Source organism: Pleurodeles waltl, chromosome 5, assembly GCF_031143425.1.
Source record: "Pleurodeles waltl isolate 20211129_DDA chromosome 5, aPleWal1.hap1.20221129, whole genome shotgun sequence".
In the NCBI taxonomy this organism is placed as follows: Eukaryota; Metazoa; Chordata; class Amphibia; order Caudata; family Salamandridae; genus Pleurodeles; species Pleurodeles waltl.
The window spans coordinates 118044014-118058927 of record NC_090444.1 but is presented as its reverse complement, the minus strand read 5'-3'; the positions used below and the strand labels follow the sequence as shown (position 1 = coordinate 118058927).

Below are 14914 nucleotides of genomic sequence, written 5' to 3'. Positions count from 1 at the left end.
TGGTTAAGGTGCCAACATCAGGTCAGGTGTGGTCTTTCAAATGTTTTGTTTGTGCGATATACCGTGGTGAAGTCCCTGCAGCCACAGCTGGTCTGGAGGCAGTGGGACCAGAGTTGAGCATCCCGCGTCAGACTGGTCTTCCTCCGTGCTCCTTACAGTTAAGCCTCGCTTGTAAAATCAAGTTTGCATCGTGCGACCTCCGGTTCTTGCTAGGTAAAGAGAGTATGATTATTTCCTGTAGGTATAGGACCAGAATCTCTCAAGCTTTGAAGGTGGCTCCCAGAAATTTATTCTATAAAATGGTATTGATCACCTCGCAAATGATAATTCTTCATATACACCTTGATAGTTTATATTTGTTTTGTCTTTCCTTTTAACCTAAAAAAAATCTTACTAAACTTAGGTTTTATTCTATGCACCACTGGCAGCAAGTGAAAGGAGTAGAGGACCAGAGAAGTATGTTGTTTATTTAATTTACCTGCTCTGTAATTTTACAATAACTTTATCAAGAGCCTCAGCGCAATGTTGCAGTAACGGAGTCTCGATAACACCAAAGCCCTAATCGGTTCAATGCAGTGTGAGATCTGGAGTAGCAGGAGGCCTCTTGCCGGAAGCATTAAGTGGCGATCGGTGCAGAATGAAATTGGAAAGAGCTGCTTTCACGCGCTGATCAGCTGAGATACTTAAGTTGTTATTGCTGAGACGGGCACTGACAGTACTCCTGAGGCAGCGGAGGGGGGCAGACATGGTCTGAGTTCGCGAGGGAAATCATCGCATACAACTTAATCCTATGAGCCAGAAGGGGTACATGGTTAGTGTTTAAGTATCGTTTGACAGCAAGGGCAGCCTTAGCTTGGTCGAGCTGGGCCCACGCCCAGAGCGCTGACCTCCAGAAGGGTGCAGGACAGTGCTTAATGTAAGCCGGTGGTTTCCGGTGCGCGGCACTGGCACATATTTTTTGGGGCCGGCGCTTATTTTTGTGCCTCAAGCATTTACTGCGAGCAAAAGACACATATGGGAAAGGCGGAAGAAGAGAAAAACGAAAAAGCGTCACAAAGAAGAAAGCAGAAAGCTGCAAGAGTGAGCCGAAGGGGTAGGAAGTGCATGTAAATGGATTAAAGAGGCCAGAGATCGCTTCAGGATGAGTTGCCTCAGTATTCCTTGCTCGCACATTTAATTGCAGCAGCCGCATGCTTAAGAAGAGGGCTTTGGGCACCGGTAAGTTGTTATTTACAAATTAAGCACTGGTGCTGGAGCTCCCTGCAGCAATCTCCCTACCACTTAGGTCCACAGGAAAGTGTGTTTGAACACTTTTTCTGAAGGCTACTGGTCCCTTCGTCTGTTTTTTTTTTTTTTTTCTTGGGGCCCCTTAATCTCTAATCCCTCACCTTCTTTCTACACCTCACAAATGTCCAATACATAGAGGTGCCAAATTTGCTTTCACCTAGGGCACTCTCTGAGGAAATGCCAGACCTGTTTGACAGCACAGCTGTCCGCATGCCCAGTTATTAGCAACGCTATAAAATAAACATGGAGTGACTTTGGCAGTATCTCTCTGTACACGCTATTGGCTGCTTGCTGTATCATTCCACTTCTATGGAGTGCTTGCATGGACATTCATGAGGGATTTTTTTACATCCCAAAACTACACCGAATCGACACAAATTAAGTCCTTATCTCATTTATAGAGTGTATGCAGAAACCACTCTTATTTTATTTTGTTCTTTGTTTTCCTTCTGCAGGCTGGACACAAAATGCAAGCCAGACCTATTGGCTTTGCCAATACTAATTTTCCCTGCTGCTCCAGCACAGATAGCAGTCAAGCAGTCATTTATTCTATCCCAGTTTTTGATTTAATCCAACACTCCAGCCTGTGCTGCCTGATCGATAGGACCATTGAGACGTCACTACTCTTACTGCAGGGATTTTCTGACATCAGAACTTTATAGTAAACAAAAAAATATCATATGGCAGTGTATAAATGTATAATGTTCTCACAGGTATTATGTTGTTGTCCCAGCCATATTAAAGCGAAACTAACCTGCTGTTTAGGATTCTGCCACATATACCATGCCAGACTGCCCCTACAAGCAACCAATAGGCCATACTGCCAGGGAAATTGGTATCAAATTGTAACTTGGATAACGAAACAAAAAATCCTTGCCAGGGGGCCGCTTCCAAACCTGTAATGCAGAAGTTAAACTTGCAATTTAGTTTTTGTTCGGCATTATTACGCCAACACAGAAGGTGCTAGTAGTCACTTAAATGACATCGAAAGCTCTGTATTTTTTTAAACATAGGGTGGAATGCTTCAGCAAAACACATATTTCTCTAGAGCAGTGGTTCCCAACCTGTGGTCCGGGGACCCCTTGGGGTCCGTGAAGCCTCCTCAGGGGGTCTGTGGCTGCTCAGAAAATTTAATAATATTAATAGATTAGGTCCCCAGCTTTCAGTAATGACTCATTGGGTGGTCCCTAGATTCCAATAATGATTCAGTGGGGGTCCCCGGGTCCCAGTACATATAAAGTGGTGGTCCCCAGAAGTGAAAAGGTTGGGAACCACTGCTCTAGAGTAATATTTGTGTTGGCACGGCATTCAGATGGACTTTATATTGACACCCAGCACCACACAACACCTAACCCACCTGTACAAAGGACATGCTGAATATCAGGCGCTAGTAGAAAAACTCATGTTAATGGTACTTCGATCTTTAAACTAGCCCGGTGCGTATAATAACGTGTTTTTGTATCTTGTCCTACACACTGTGCAGCGCATCATAGTTCCACATCTTCTAAGCGTCGTAAATAACAGGTGTTGCATTAGAAACACGGGGAATCACAGGAAGCAATGAAAGAAAACATAATTGAACGACTTTACATTCCCTCGAGTTCTGTCCTCTGTCTTCCTTTGAAGCGGTTAGAAACATGCTTCTAAAGCGCTAACGAAAATAAAAGTGGGTTCGGCAGAACGGTAAGAAAAGCCAGCCAGCAACACTCAGGACTGCAGCCTGAGGAGCCTCCATGTTTTCGCCCTCGAGGGGCCACTTGTCACATGCAGCGTCTGAAACCCACAAGTACAAACTCGCACACTAAGCCGAGAGTGAGGAAGGAAGCCGAGAAACCCGTGCAGAGGGAGGCGAGGGCGCTGCTCCGGGAGTGTTAGACTACAGATGGAGTGCACATGACCCGCGACGCTCCGCCGGGCGAGGGGCGGACTCTACCTCCGCCCTCCGCCCCCTCCTGCGTGGGCGATCAAGGGCTTCCGACTCTGACCGGAAGTGGGTGTGAGGACGACAAGTCTGGCATGGCACCAAGGAACTTAATCACACGTTAACAGAGCAGCAGAACGGGTTTTCTGTTTTTTTTCATGTTATTTTCTGAAAGGCTTCTTTTACGGTGTGGAGGTAATGGCAGCCTTACCCTAAAAACCAGGCACATTCGAACAATGGCATAGAGCTCTCTCTTGCCCTGACTGGAAATAGCCCTCATTTCCAGGGGCGACTGGCACCCTTTAAAAGTGATGGGGCGAATGAAGTGTCCCACCTCCCCCCCCCCCCAAAAAAAAACCCCAAAACCCCCCTCCCTCCAAAAGCCCAAAGTAAACTACCCCTCCCTGAAAAGCCCCAAATAAAATAAAACACCCCTCCCTCCAAAAGCCTGAATAAACACTAACACTAACTACAATAAAAACAATCACTACGCATACATGCATTACACACACGACACATTTGGAATAAAATAAAACAACACTTACACACAGGCTGCACATCCTCCTCAGTGTCCTTCTGTTGTCCAATAGAGGAAGAGCTTCCCTATCCAATCCAGACGCTGCTCTCATGCTGTTAACCAGCCTGGATGGAGCAGGCTGGCCGGATGCTCCTTCAGGCCCTGGAGCCTGTGCTTGGTCTCCATCCAGCTGTCTTAAGGCAGCTGAGTGGAGAGCTTGAAAGTGTGCAAAACAGCTGGCCAAAGTGACATGCGCACTTTGGAGCATCCCAGTCAGGCCTTCTTCTGTCCAAGCATGTCTCTGGACTCCTGTAGTGTGCACAGCACACATTGGTAAAAATAAAATGGCAATGAAATCTTTTCATTGCCATTTTATTTTTGCCTGTCCCGCTCGCACAGCCTGGAGGGGTGGGGATGGGGATGGGGGGGGAGGGTGACATTCCCTCGCCCACAAGAAGAAACCACAGCTGGTCATTTAAACCCAACAGCAGTGACCTTGTTTTATCTAGTAGGTTTCAATGGAAAATTCAATCAGAGCTAGTTTATTTATTGTCAAATGCTAGATAGAAATATAGAAGTGCAGGTACTCTCCTCAGCACATGTTCGGTCCTAAAAAGTGCTAGTACTTTCCCACTAATATATTTCAGCAGTGCTGAGAAGTGCAGGCGCTCTTTCTTTCAAATTAAAGAAGTGCAGGTACTCAGGACTGGACAGCACGTGTCCATTTAAAGCACTGTATGTATGTCACGTGGAGTGAAGGTAGAGGTGTAGGAAAAAAAGTGAAAATCTGAGGTATCAGTCAGTGCAAAAGCTACTTAACTCTCCCAGACAATGAGCCCAATTTACAAACTGCATTTTATAGCATATTTAGTCGTGCTATACTAGTACGACTCACGCACTACAAAATGCAATTCGCAAGCCTACGTATGGAGCCCTCCATCACTCCCATCATTTCTGTGTGGAGTCCTCCGCACACGCAAGCCTATTTTTTAGTAGCAAATGTGGAAGAGACCGGGGGGGGTCTGGAAAATAAGCAATACTAACTCCTCAGTAGGTGGGACATATGTATGGGTACGAGGGGATCATTGAGGACATAGAAATACAAATACCCAGCCATGGGCAAGCCCATTGGTATTCACAAACTGCACTTCTGAATTTACTGCAGCCAAAAATGACCCAAAACAGTAATAAATATACCCCAGCTTAGCTTTGCGGTAAGTCAAGCATCACACATGGACACTCACAGCTACTGTAACTTACTCTGAAAGAAATTAATTTGAGGCAGGGACTTTAAAGAACATCCCCTAGGAAATAATCTCAGATAAATAAAATTAGTTCATCAGTTTGCCTCTTAAATATATATATCTATTCACTGGAAAAAAACAAAGGTTACAGGGGCATTATAGTTAGGTTTTGAATTTACACGCTCGAAACCATAGAAATTCAGCTTTTATGTTTAGTGTTATTTCAAGTAACTGTAACTCGTGCCCTAAGGTAGCTATAATTCGTGCCTTCGCCATGCACAGCTAATTACCCCACATATTGCATTATCGATGACATCTTTTATGGCATCAATGATATTATCACTGCAACATCTGCAATAAAATTATTGATGAGAAACCTGTGCATAGCACGGGCACGAGTTATAGTTACTTGAAATAACTAACCTAAACAGCTATATTTCTATAATGTCCTTGTAACCTTTGTGTTTTTTTTCAGTGAATGTATGTGTGTGTGTGTGTGCGCATATATATATATATATGTATATAAACTCATATACATATATATATTACCTAGTGGTGGTCACCACTAGGTAGTTATAGCTAGGAGCATGTTTTTTTGACTTGCTTATATCTTTGGCGCCGTTTGACAAATCTTCACAAACTTTTTCCCAAAAAAGTGTTCTCGAGAATCTTGTTGTAAATAGGACATTTCGGGGTGTTCAGTCAAGCAACAGCCGAGAAAAAGGGTGGGGGGGGGGGTAAAAAAGTTGCAATTCCCATAGGGATTTTGAACACGACTACAGCCCGAACTGCTGAATGGAATTACACCAAATTTGGCAGAACGGTAGGTTTTGGTTCAGAAAGAAGCCTTTTTTCTTGTTTGGTGTAAATCCGTTCAGTAGTTTTCGAGATCTTTAAAGAAACATAAATAAAGATATCTAGAGGCGTGAAGGATTTGTAAACAATAACAAGCTTGTGCAGAGAAATGCACAGCTCTGATTGGCTGCCAATACTTGTTAGTAGACATTTTTGGACTCTGTTCAACCAAATCCCACAAACAAAGTTACAAAATAAGACAAGGGGCCAGGGTAGGGACAGCTTGACCCCTCAGCTCTGGTGTAGGGTCCCAGAGGGACCAGTCCAGAGAAAACAAAAAACATTTTTGCCGCCAATTTGCGATTAATTTTTGCCCCCCCCCCAAAAAAAACAAAGCGCAGTCTCCCACGCTTGTTAAATCTGAAGCCCCCGGGTAGGCCATGTCCCAGGGGCATTGCCAATTTTAATGCGGGCCACCTGGTCCCCCCGCAGCCCCAGGGAACACCACCTCCCCGGGGCTTTAAACAAATGAAAGGTGGGGGTGCATCCTGGCCCCCCCTACAGCCTGGGGACTGCCACCTCCCCAGGGCCAATAAAAAAAAATAGGGGGTCCGTTGTGGACCCCAGGCCCTGGCGACCACCACCTCCCTGGGGCTACTTAGATGTTGGAGGGGGGCCGTGAGGAGCCATGGATGGCCCTGGGGACCACCACCCCCCAAGGCCGGCTCCTGCTATGTACCAGGGTTCACACCCATGGGACATAGCTGTTTTCTGTGACTTGATGGGAGCTGACAGCTGTCAAACAGCTCTCACTTTATGCGAGCAGAGGTTTCCTCTGTTTCCCTGCCCGCGGAGATGCAGGCAGGGAAACAGAGGAAACTGCTCTTGCAGAGAGGGAGATGCTTTAGGGCTTTACGTGGGTGGGGGATTATACAGGTTGGCTGCAGGACCTGGTTGGAGGCCAGGCCTTGCGACCATCCCCCATTACAGCTGATTTTTAAGTGCTGGCCGGAGATGGGTGGTTATATGGGTTGGGTGGGTGGAGGCCAGGCCTTGCGACCAAGCCCCACTACAGCTGATTTTTAAGTGCTGGCCGAAGGTGGGTGGTTATAGGGGTTGGCCGCAGTGCCTACTGGAGGTCAGGCTCGGCAGCCAACCACACCGCATAGTTATAATTATTTCAAGTAACTATAACTCATCCCGTAAGGTAACTATAACTCGCGCCACCACCATGCAGTTTTTTCCTCAATAGTTTTACTGCAAATATTACATTGATATTATCAATGATGTTATCAAAGATGTCATGACTGCTTAATATGTGTGGTAATTAGCAATGCATGTCAAGGGCACGAGTTATAGTTACTTGAAATAACTAACTATAACAGCTACATTTTTATGGTTTTGTACGTTTAAAATTTGAGCCTAACTAGAACGTCCCTGTAACCTTTGGATTTTAAGTGAATTTCTATGTTTTTTTTAAATTCTATTTCCAAACTACAATGTCCCAATAACCTTTGGTTGTTTTAGTGAATTTCTATAGTTTTTTTTTTTTTAACGTAAAGTAATTTTAATTACTATACGTTAATCCAACCACTGCTGTGCCCAGCCAGGCCCTGCAGCCAACCCACTGAAACCACCCAACCCAGCGCCACTTGGGATGGCCATGGGCCTTGGTCTGCAGCCAGGCCTTGTGTCCAATCCCCTGTGCACGGCAGGGGTTGATTCTCAGCAGCAGTTGACAAAGGACCCACTCGTCACAGTCACTACATGAGATACTGCACTCACAAAAAGCAAGGATGCAAACAACCTCCAATCAAGGTTTACAGATAACTTTTCAAGGCCGAAATGCACAGAAAAAATACTTGTTTTGTCTTCACCATGCGCAAGAAATTTGGATATAATTAATACTTTACAGAAGTGGAGCTTCAACTTGAGCACCTGCATTATTTATATCTGTAAATGCTTCCTGTTGAGGTTTTATTTCTGTGAAATCAGTATCATGCCAGAATGAATCCTGCCCTGCAAATTTATCCTAGAAGAGGTCAGCATCTTGTGAAGAATGCCTACCCAACTACAGTACTTTCTACTGGCTAATTAGTAAGTGCTACCTCATTGGGTAAATGTATAGTGCATCTCCTACACTACAGCTGTGTAAAGGACGCCGAGGTAAGGCCTCCGGTGATGTGTGTGTCTGCAACTTTGCCGTTATGGTTGTTTCTCGAGCATCATCTTCAGATAACTTTATTAGGTGAAACTGTAATGAAAATACACTTTGTTGATTTGTACTTAACAGAAGCGAGTGCTTCTGTTTTTTTTTGCTTTGTAAAAGACTGCAGGGAGAGTCTCAAGGCCCCTGTGGTCCCAGACGTCTCCTTGCCTCCTGCAGAAGCCAGCTTTGCTCCAGTATGCAGGAAGCTGCTGTAAATGCAACTCCCTGCGTGTGGGAGCAATACTTTCATCTCTTTCCCTGCCTGCATGTTTGCAGGCAGGGAAAGAGATGGAATCTCCGCTTTTAGCAAGCGGGAGCATTATTTAAAGCTCCCGCCTGCTGAATGCAGAGTGTGTGCTTTTGATTGGCAGGAGCTGTCACAACTCCCATCAAGAAAAAGCAAACAGCTACCTCCCAAGGGTGGGCAACTCGGGAGGGAGCAGGAGCTGGCCCTGGGCGGTGTGTTGGTCCTCAGGGCCAGATATGGCTCCAGGAGGGGCGGCCACCCCGCACCCCCCTCCTCTAATGTTCACGGGCCAGCCCCAGGGAGGTGGTGGTCCCCTGGTCGTATATGGCTCAGGAGAAGGCCGCGTGCCCCCTGTCCTAATTTTAAGTAAAGTTTTGGGCCCTGGGGTGGTGTTGGTCCCCATGGCCTGGGGGGTTCCGCTCGCCCACCCCCCAACATCTTATTTACAGTAACATCCTGGGAAGGTGGTGGTTCCCAGGCCCTGGTGGGGTCTACGCAGCCCCCATGTTATTTTCTGTTTAGAGCCGCAGGGCGGTGGTGGTCTGTGCCCTCCCCTTGTATAAATATGTTGTCTCGGGGAAGTGGTAGTCCCCCGGGCCTGGGGTCTGCATGCCCACCCTAGTATATATTTTCTTAAAAGCCTCGGGGAGGTGGTGGTCCCCGGGGTAGTACTATGCCCTTGGAGGGAGGCCCCATGTGCCCCCCTCCCCTTTTTTTTTTTTTTTTTTACATTTGCCCGCATACCGCTAGGACCTGCCCCATCCGGGGGCTACAATTAAATCAAGCGTGGGAGCCTGCGCTTGTTTTTTTTTTATTTTTTTTTTTTAAATTCACAGCAAAATTCATAAATATTCCTGAATATCACCATAAATTAAAAAAAATGTTTTTTTTGCCCTGGCTGGGTTCCAGGAGGACCCCTGGACCAAGAGTTAGGGGCTAGGGTAATTGTACCCTGCCTCATTTTCTTTTTTATGTTTTCAGAGAGCCCCAAAATGTCTGCCAACACTTCCTGGTTGAAGTGTTGACAACCAATCAAATCTCAGCATGAGATCGGGACTACTCGTGAAGTATTTGCACTAATAGATATACACATTTAGATTTCCTTTAATATCTGGTAAACTACTGAACAGTTTTACAGGAAAACAAAAAGGATGATCTGCGGACCAAAAGCTACTTTTCTGCTAAAATAGGTATAATTCTGTTCAGCGGTTCAGGCTGTAGGCGTGTCTAAAGAGTCCATGGGAATTAACATGGGAAAAGCACTTTTATTGACCTCCCCTTTTTCTCAGCAGTTTCCATGCACAACACCCAACTTGGCACTTTGTTTTTTGGAAAAAAAAAGCATTAAAGTGAGGCTACAGTTAGGTGTCAAAACGAGACACGAACTAACCTTTAAAAAAATGAAAAACTACTGAAGCTCAGCAGTTATGATTTAGTGAACCAACTATAACTTTCGTGCTAAAAGTTACTAGTAGTAACTCTATAGTTGTAAATCCTGTTGTAGGTGGCTTCACCAGGGGGTGGAAACATGTAGATGTAGATTTAGATACAAATATACATTCATAAATGGTGAATAAGCAAAGAGAATGTAAGCATAGCAGAAAATATATACTTGAGTAATTCCAGATGTTTCTATTTTCCTTTGTGAACCATACCCACATTTTTATTTTCAGTAGCACTACCAGACATACCAATACTCCTCGTTTGGCCAGGGGCTCTGTGGGCCTGATTTACGATGTGATTTTGTGGTTGCATAAGACAAATTTCACCTTTTGTGACAGCAAAATGGCCTTTTCCAATGTACAATTCCTATTTTGCGAGCCGGCATGCAAATACCCAACTCCCAAAATAGGGATTGCGACTTGCAACCAGGAAGGGGCATTCCAAGGACATCCCTTCCTAATTGCAAGTTGCAGTGGCATGTATGATTGTCTTGGGACCGCAATTGCAGTCGCAAAACAATCGTAGTCACCACTAATTTAAATTGGTGGTAACCTATTCGCAAATAGAAAGGGGTCCCCACAGAACCAATCCCCTTTGTGAATGGAAGCGAAATCATGTTTTCAGAGCAGGTAGTGGTCCCACTGACCAGTGCCTACTCTGAAAAAAATGAAAAGAAAACTTTTAATTTTTTTGTTTGACATGCATCCAGTTTCCCTTTAAGGAAAACAGACTGCATTAAAAAAAACTGCTTTTTTAAAAAGAAGTCACAGACATGGTGGTTTGCTGTCCCCAGCAGGCCACCATTCCTGTGAGTGCAGCCATTCCCAATGGGGTTGCCAATTACGACCTACTTCATGAATATTGATGAGGTAGGTCACTTGCAACCCCATTGGGAATCGCAAACAGTGTGGTTGACACTGTTACACGTTCCAGATTGCGACTTGCAATTTGCAACTCGCAAAAAAATGCCAATTGCGAGTCTAGGAATATGTAAGCGTACTAGGTAGTAATGGTTTTTGGGGTTCAGGGATGGGTAAGGTCACACGTTTGTAAGGGTTTTTAGGATTCAGGGATGGATAATGGTACTGGGTGGTAAGAGTTTATAGGGGTTAATGTTGGGTAAAGGTAAGGGATTGTAATAGGATTCAGAGATGGGAAAGGGTACAGTGGAGTAAGGGGTAGTAAGTGGCGTTTAGCGTTCATGCATGGATAAGGGTACCAGGTAGCAAGGGGTTTTTAAGGTTCAGGCATGGACAAGGATACATGGTTGTAAGGGTTTTTTTAGGGTTCAGGGGTGGGTAAGGCTACTGGTAGTAAGGATTTGTAGGGGTCGGGTGAGTAAAGGTAAGGAGTAGTAAGGGGTTTATAGCATTCAGGGATGGGTAAGGATACAGGACTATATTTTTAGGGTTCTGGGGTTAAGGGCAGTGGGTAGGAGGGTTCATGGATGGGTATGGAGGGTTATGTGTTTTTAAGGATAGTGGGATTTGGTGAGGGGGTTGCTCTGAATAAAAAATAAATAAAGATAGATAGACATATAGATAGACAGCTAGACAGACATACAGATAGACAGATATGTTAGTTAATTAGGGATTAATTCCTGATTGAAATACCCCAAAAAGGTATCAGCTAAGAGAACCACTTTGTGGCCTGGCATGTCTCAAAGTTTAGCGGTCAAGCATAGTCTACGCTTATATATTTAAATATTTTGTAAACCTCACAAGCCACGTTATTGAATCGGAATGTTACTATCTTCATTCTGACAGCCTGGGAGAAAGTTCCTACCCAACAGATTTTGTTTAAGACTAACTTTGGCGACTTGGAGGACCAGATTTGATTTGAATTTTATTCTTATGACTTATATTTAAGCCACAAAGTTCTCTGGGTGCTGAATAAACACTTAAAACTCAACCAGTCCTCTCACAGGCACGGGACTCATCAGAGGAAAAGTCGTGCTTTCTCTAATTTCTGCTCAAGTGCATTAAGCAGCGCTGAATCATCCATTTACTTTGCCTTTAATTCAATTGCTCTTCAGCTGAGATTTTAGTAGTGTGAAAAAGGACCTCTTTTTGCTTGGTCACCCTGATTTTTTGTGGACTGATGCGGATGGGGCCATTCTCTATTGTATGTGCTCTGACCCATACATTATTGTAAAATTGGGTAGCTCCTAATTGGCATCCTTAACTTTCCAGTCGGGCCGTGGTATATGGTGCAGAAAAATAGTCCAGTGGCAGAAAAATGTTATATGTTACAAATGTTGCGTGATCCAAAAGGCTGACAAAGAAAACATGGCTTCAGGCCTAGCCGTGTAGCCATCCTACTGCAGCTTTTAAACCTACCGGCATACCTGTCAAAATGACCCTTTTTGACATGAAACAATCCTGCTTTTAAATATTTAGTTAGTCACCCCTAAGTAGACCATGTAACTCACATGGTAGAGTGCCTAATTTTTAAAAGTGGTCCATGCAAGAATTTAAATGTTGGAATGTACCTACATTAGCTACGCCCCAAGGGCTATTTTTAGCTCAAGAGACTCATTCTTAATCCCAATTACTTAAACTCACTGCTTTGTTAAAGGCTCTCTCATGGAAAAAAAGTTATGCAGTAGAAAAAGAAGATTAATTATCAGTGTTTGGCCTCCTTAACTACAAGAATATGTGATAAATGCTCTGGATGCTTTCAGCAGACCTTGAAGCAGAAGAGGACTTTGCGACAACTGTGCTTTATTTTCTTCATTGGTTGTATTGTCTTCATCGAGTAAGCTGCCCTGTTTTTTAAATGTTTAAAATCATACTCCTTTTTAGGGTCGAGCATGCGTATCGCAGCGAGACGCTTTAGTGTTTAGAAAAGGGCTTGGAGCCCTGTCGACGTAACGTCCGTGTTTTTCATTGGTTCGTGGGCTTGCCTATTAAAATCTGCTTGCTTTCATTAGTCTAAGGCATGCATACCTCATGCCTTTTCCGGTGGCTAGCCCTCCTCAAGCGCATCGACGAAGTACAGAAAACATGCGAGGCTCGCTGTTTTCTGTCTAGCTCGTGGACTACTTTTTCTCTAATTTACCAGCAAGATTTTGCTTGCCAGAAGTCGAGCGATTTACATAGTTAATTGCACTTTTTCGGGTTATGTGCATGAAAGCACTTTTGCCGATAGGTGAAAAGGCGGGTTATAAGTTTACAACGCTATCAGCTCTTACATGAGCAAACGAGAGACCTGTTGCATTGCAAATGCTTGTTTTATCTTGGCAACAGAACAACAATTATGACTTAAAACATTGTAGGCTCATAAATATTCTTGTCTTACCATTTTCTATTCCGTTCACCGTCTTAGTGCCATAAACTGGCAAATCATCTTTTTTTTGAGTCTGCAATAAAAATACATATTTTAGCTGAACAGCAATGACCCTCATTTTCATAATTTCCGCAAGCTGTTTACTTTTAGTTCAATATATAGCATGAGAGTTCATGATCTCAGCTCTGCTAACTCACACGGTGCCACCAGGTGCCATACAACAGTGGCACTTTTCACAAGGTCACCCAGTGAAGGGCTGATACCACCTGGTGAACATAAGGACATCTGCAAAGAGTAGGTTTCTGGCTCATATATTGATAATCTGCACTTCCGAAGTCATTTAGGGATTCTGCAGTCTCCCCAAGACACTGAATGCTGCGTTACTTTGGGGATGATCGAGGAGGCTGCTCAGGCAATGACTGTCTCTAATCCCTCTCATATGGCTTAGTCTCTTGCAGTGATCCCCCATAGTTGCTCACACAGTGATGGCACAAAACACACATACTGATCCAGTCCTCACCCCCCACCACCAAGATGGTCAACATTTTTTTCAAGGTTGCCTGTAATGTAAATAAATTCGGGAAATAAGTGTATTACTTAACACAACAACCTGCCAAAAGTCAGCAACGTAAAATAAATAAATAAATAAATTAAAAAACTCAAACTTTTCATACAAGGAGTGAGTATCTTGCCTAGCTATACTTTATTGCCAATGTTCTTCTACTTATAGGGGTTTTGCTGTCTAGATAGGTCTTGCATATGTCACTTTTTGATTACTTCAGAGTGCTGAAGGAGATGACAAAAATACAGCTTCTTTAGAGGGAGGGGAAGTTATAGTTAAATTGAATGACGTGGGGTGCTGTGAATGAATGAATGATATATCAGCGCTACAACTACAGAACAGTGGCCAGCATTAGTACAGCTAATATGATGCAAACAGGTATGTTTTGAGTGCTTTTTTGAATGAAAGTTCATAAGAAATGGACCAAAAGTGTCAATGGGAGCCAATTCAATTCTTAAAAGACCGCCCTCCCCGTCTAACCCGGCAGAACCTTGGAACTTTAGCTAGTAAGGCAGAAGCGGACCTGAGATTTCTAAGCGGATAGTAAAGCACTAACGTATCCTCAAGATACTTGGGCCTGCAGTTACAAAACGAATGTGAACAGTAGCACAGACTCCAACAGCATCTTTTTCTTATTCGGGAGCCAATGCAGGTAACGGAGATGTTGTGAGATTGAGTCTCACTTGGGCATTTCCAACATAAGACATGCAGACACATTTTGTACCACCTGAAGTTTTGATCTATTTTTTTGGAAGACCGAAGTACAAAATGTTTGCATAATTACTAATGCATGGACAACAGTATTACATGCTGCACAAGGGAGGAGATCGAGGGCAAAGACGTCCGTAACTGTGGACTAAATATGCACTTGGAACGAGGGCGTACCATCAAGCTCAACACCTAAATTTGTAGCTATTATTGTAGGAGGAGGAAGATCATTAGGCCAGCAGTTACTTTGCCAGTGTCATCTCACCTGACCGAAAAAAGAAGAATCTCAGTTTTATCGGCATTGGATTACAGATGGCTCTCACGCAACCAATGCAGGTCATCAGTAGGACAAGTTTTGAAAGTAGAACACAGGTATGTAGATGTAGGGTAAAAAGTGAGAAGCAACTGGGTGTCATCGGCATACGAAATCGCTTCAAACCCATTTGGTTCTATCATTTTAGCTGAGTGGGCCACATGGATGTTCAATAATGTAGGGCTCATAGAGGAGCAACACAGCACCCCAAAAGTGAACTGTATGCTGGTCAAAGAATAAGGAGCAAGCCAAATTTATTGCACTCTCACTTCCACTAAACATTTTATCCGGCTCTATGCAGTACCCCCAAAACCGATCTCTGCCCGATGCTGTGGGAGAGTAGGATGATGAGTGATGGTACTGAATGCTGTCGAAAGATC

At 44.1% G+C, this 14914-nt stretch overlaps 1 protein-coding gene across 1 annotated transcript in view; it reads right to left on the bottom strand.

The window, feature by feature from the left end:
• Nucleotides 1-14914, bottom strand: part of LOC138295451 (uncharacterized) — a 285396-nt gene that overhangs the window by 78914 nt on the left and 191568 nt on the right. Inside the window, exon 4 of the mRNA XM_069233766.1 lies at nt 12964-13024. Coding sequence (XP_069089867.1) covers nt 12964-13024 — 61 coding nt within the window. The remainder of the gene's footprint in view (nt 1-12963; nt 13025-14914) is intronic.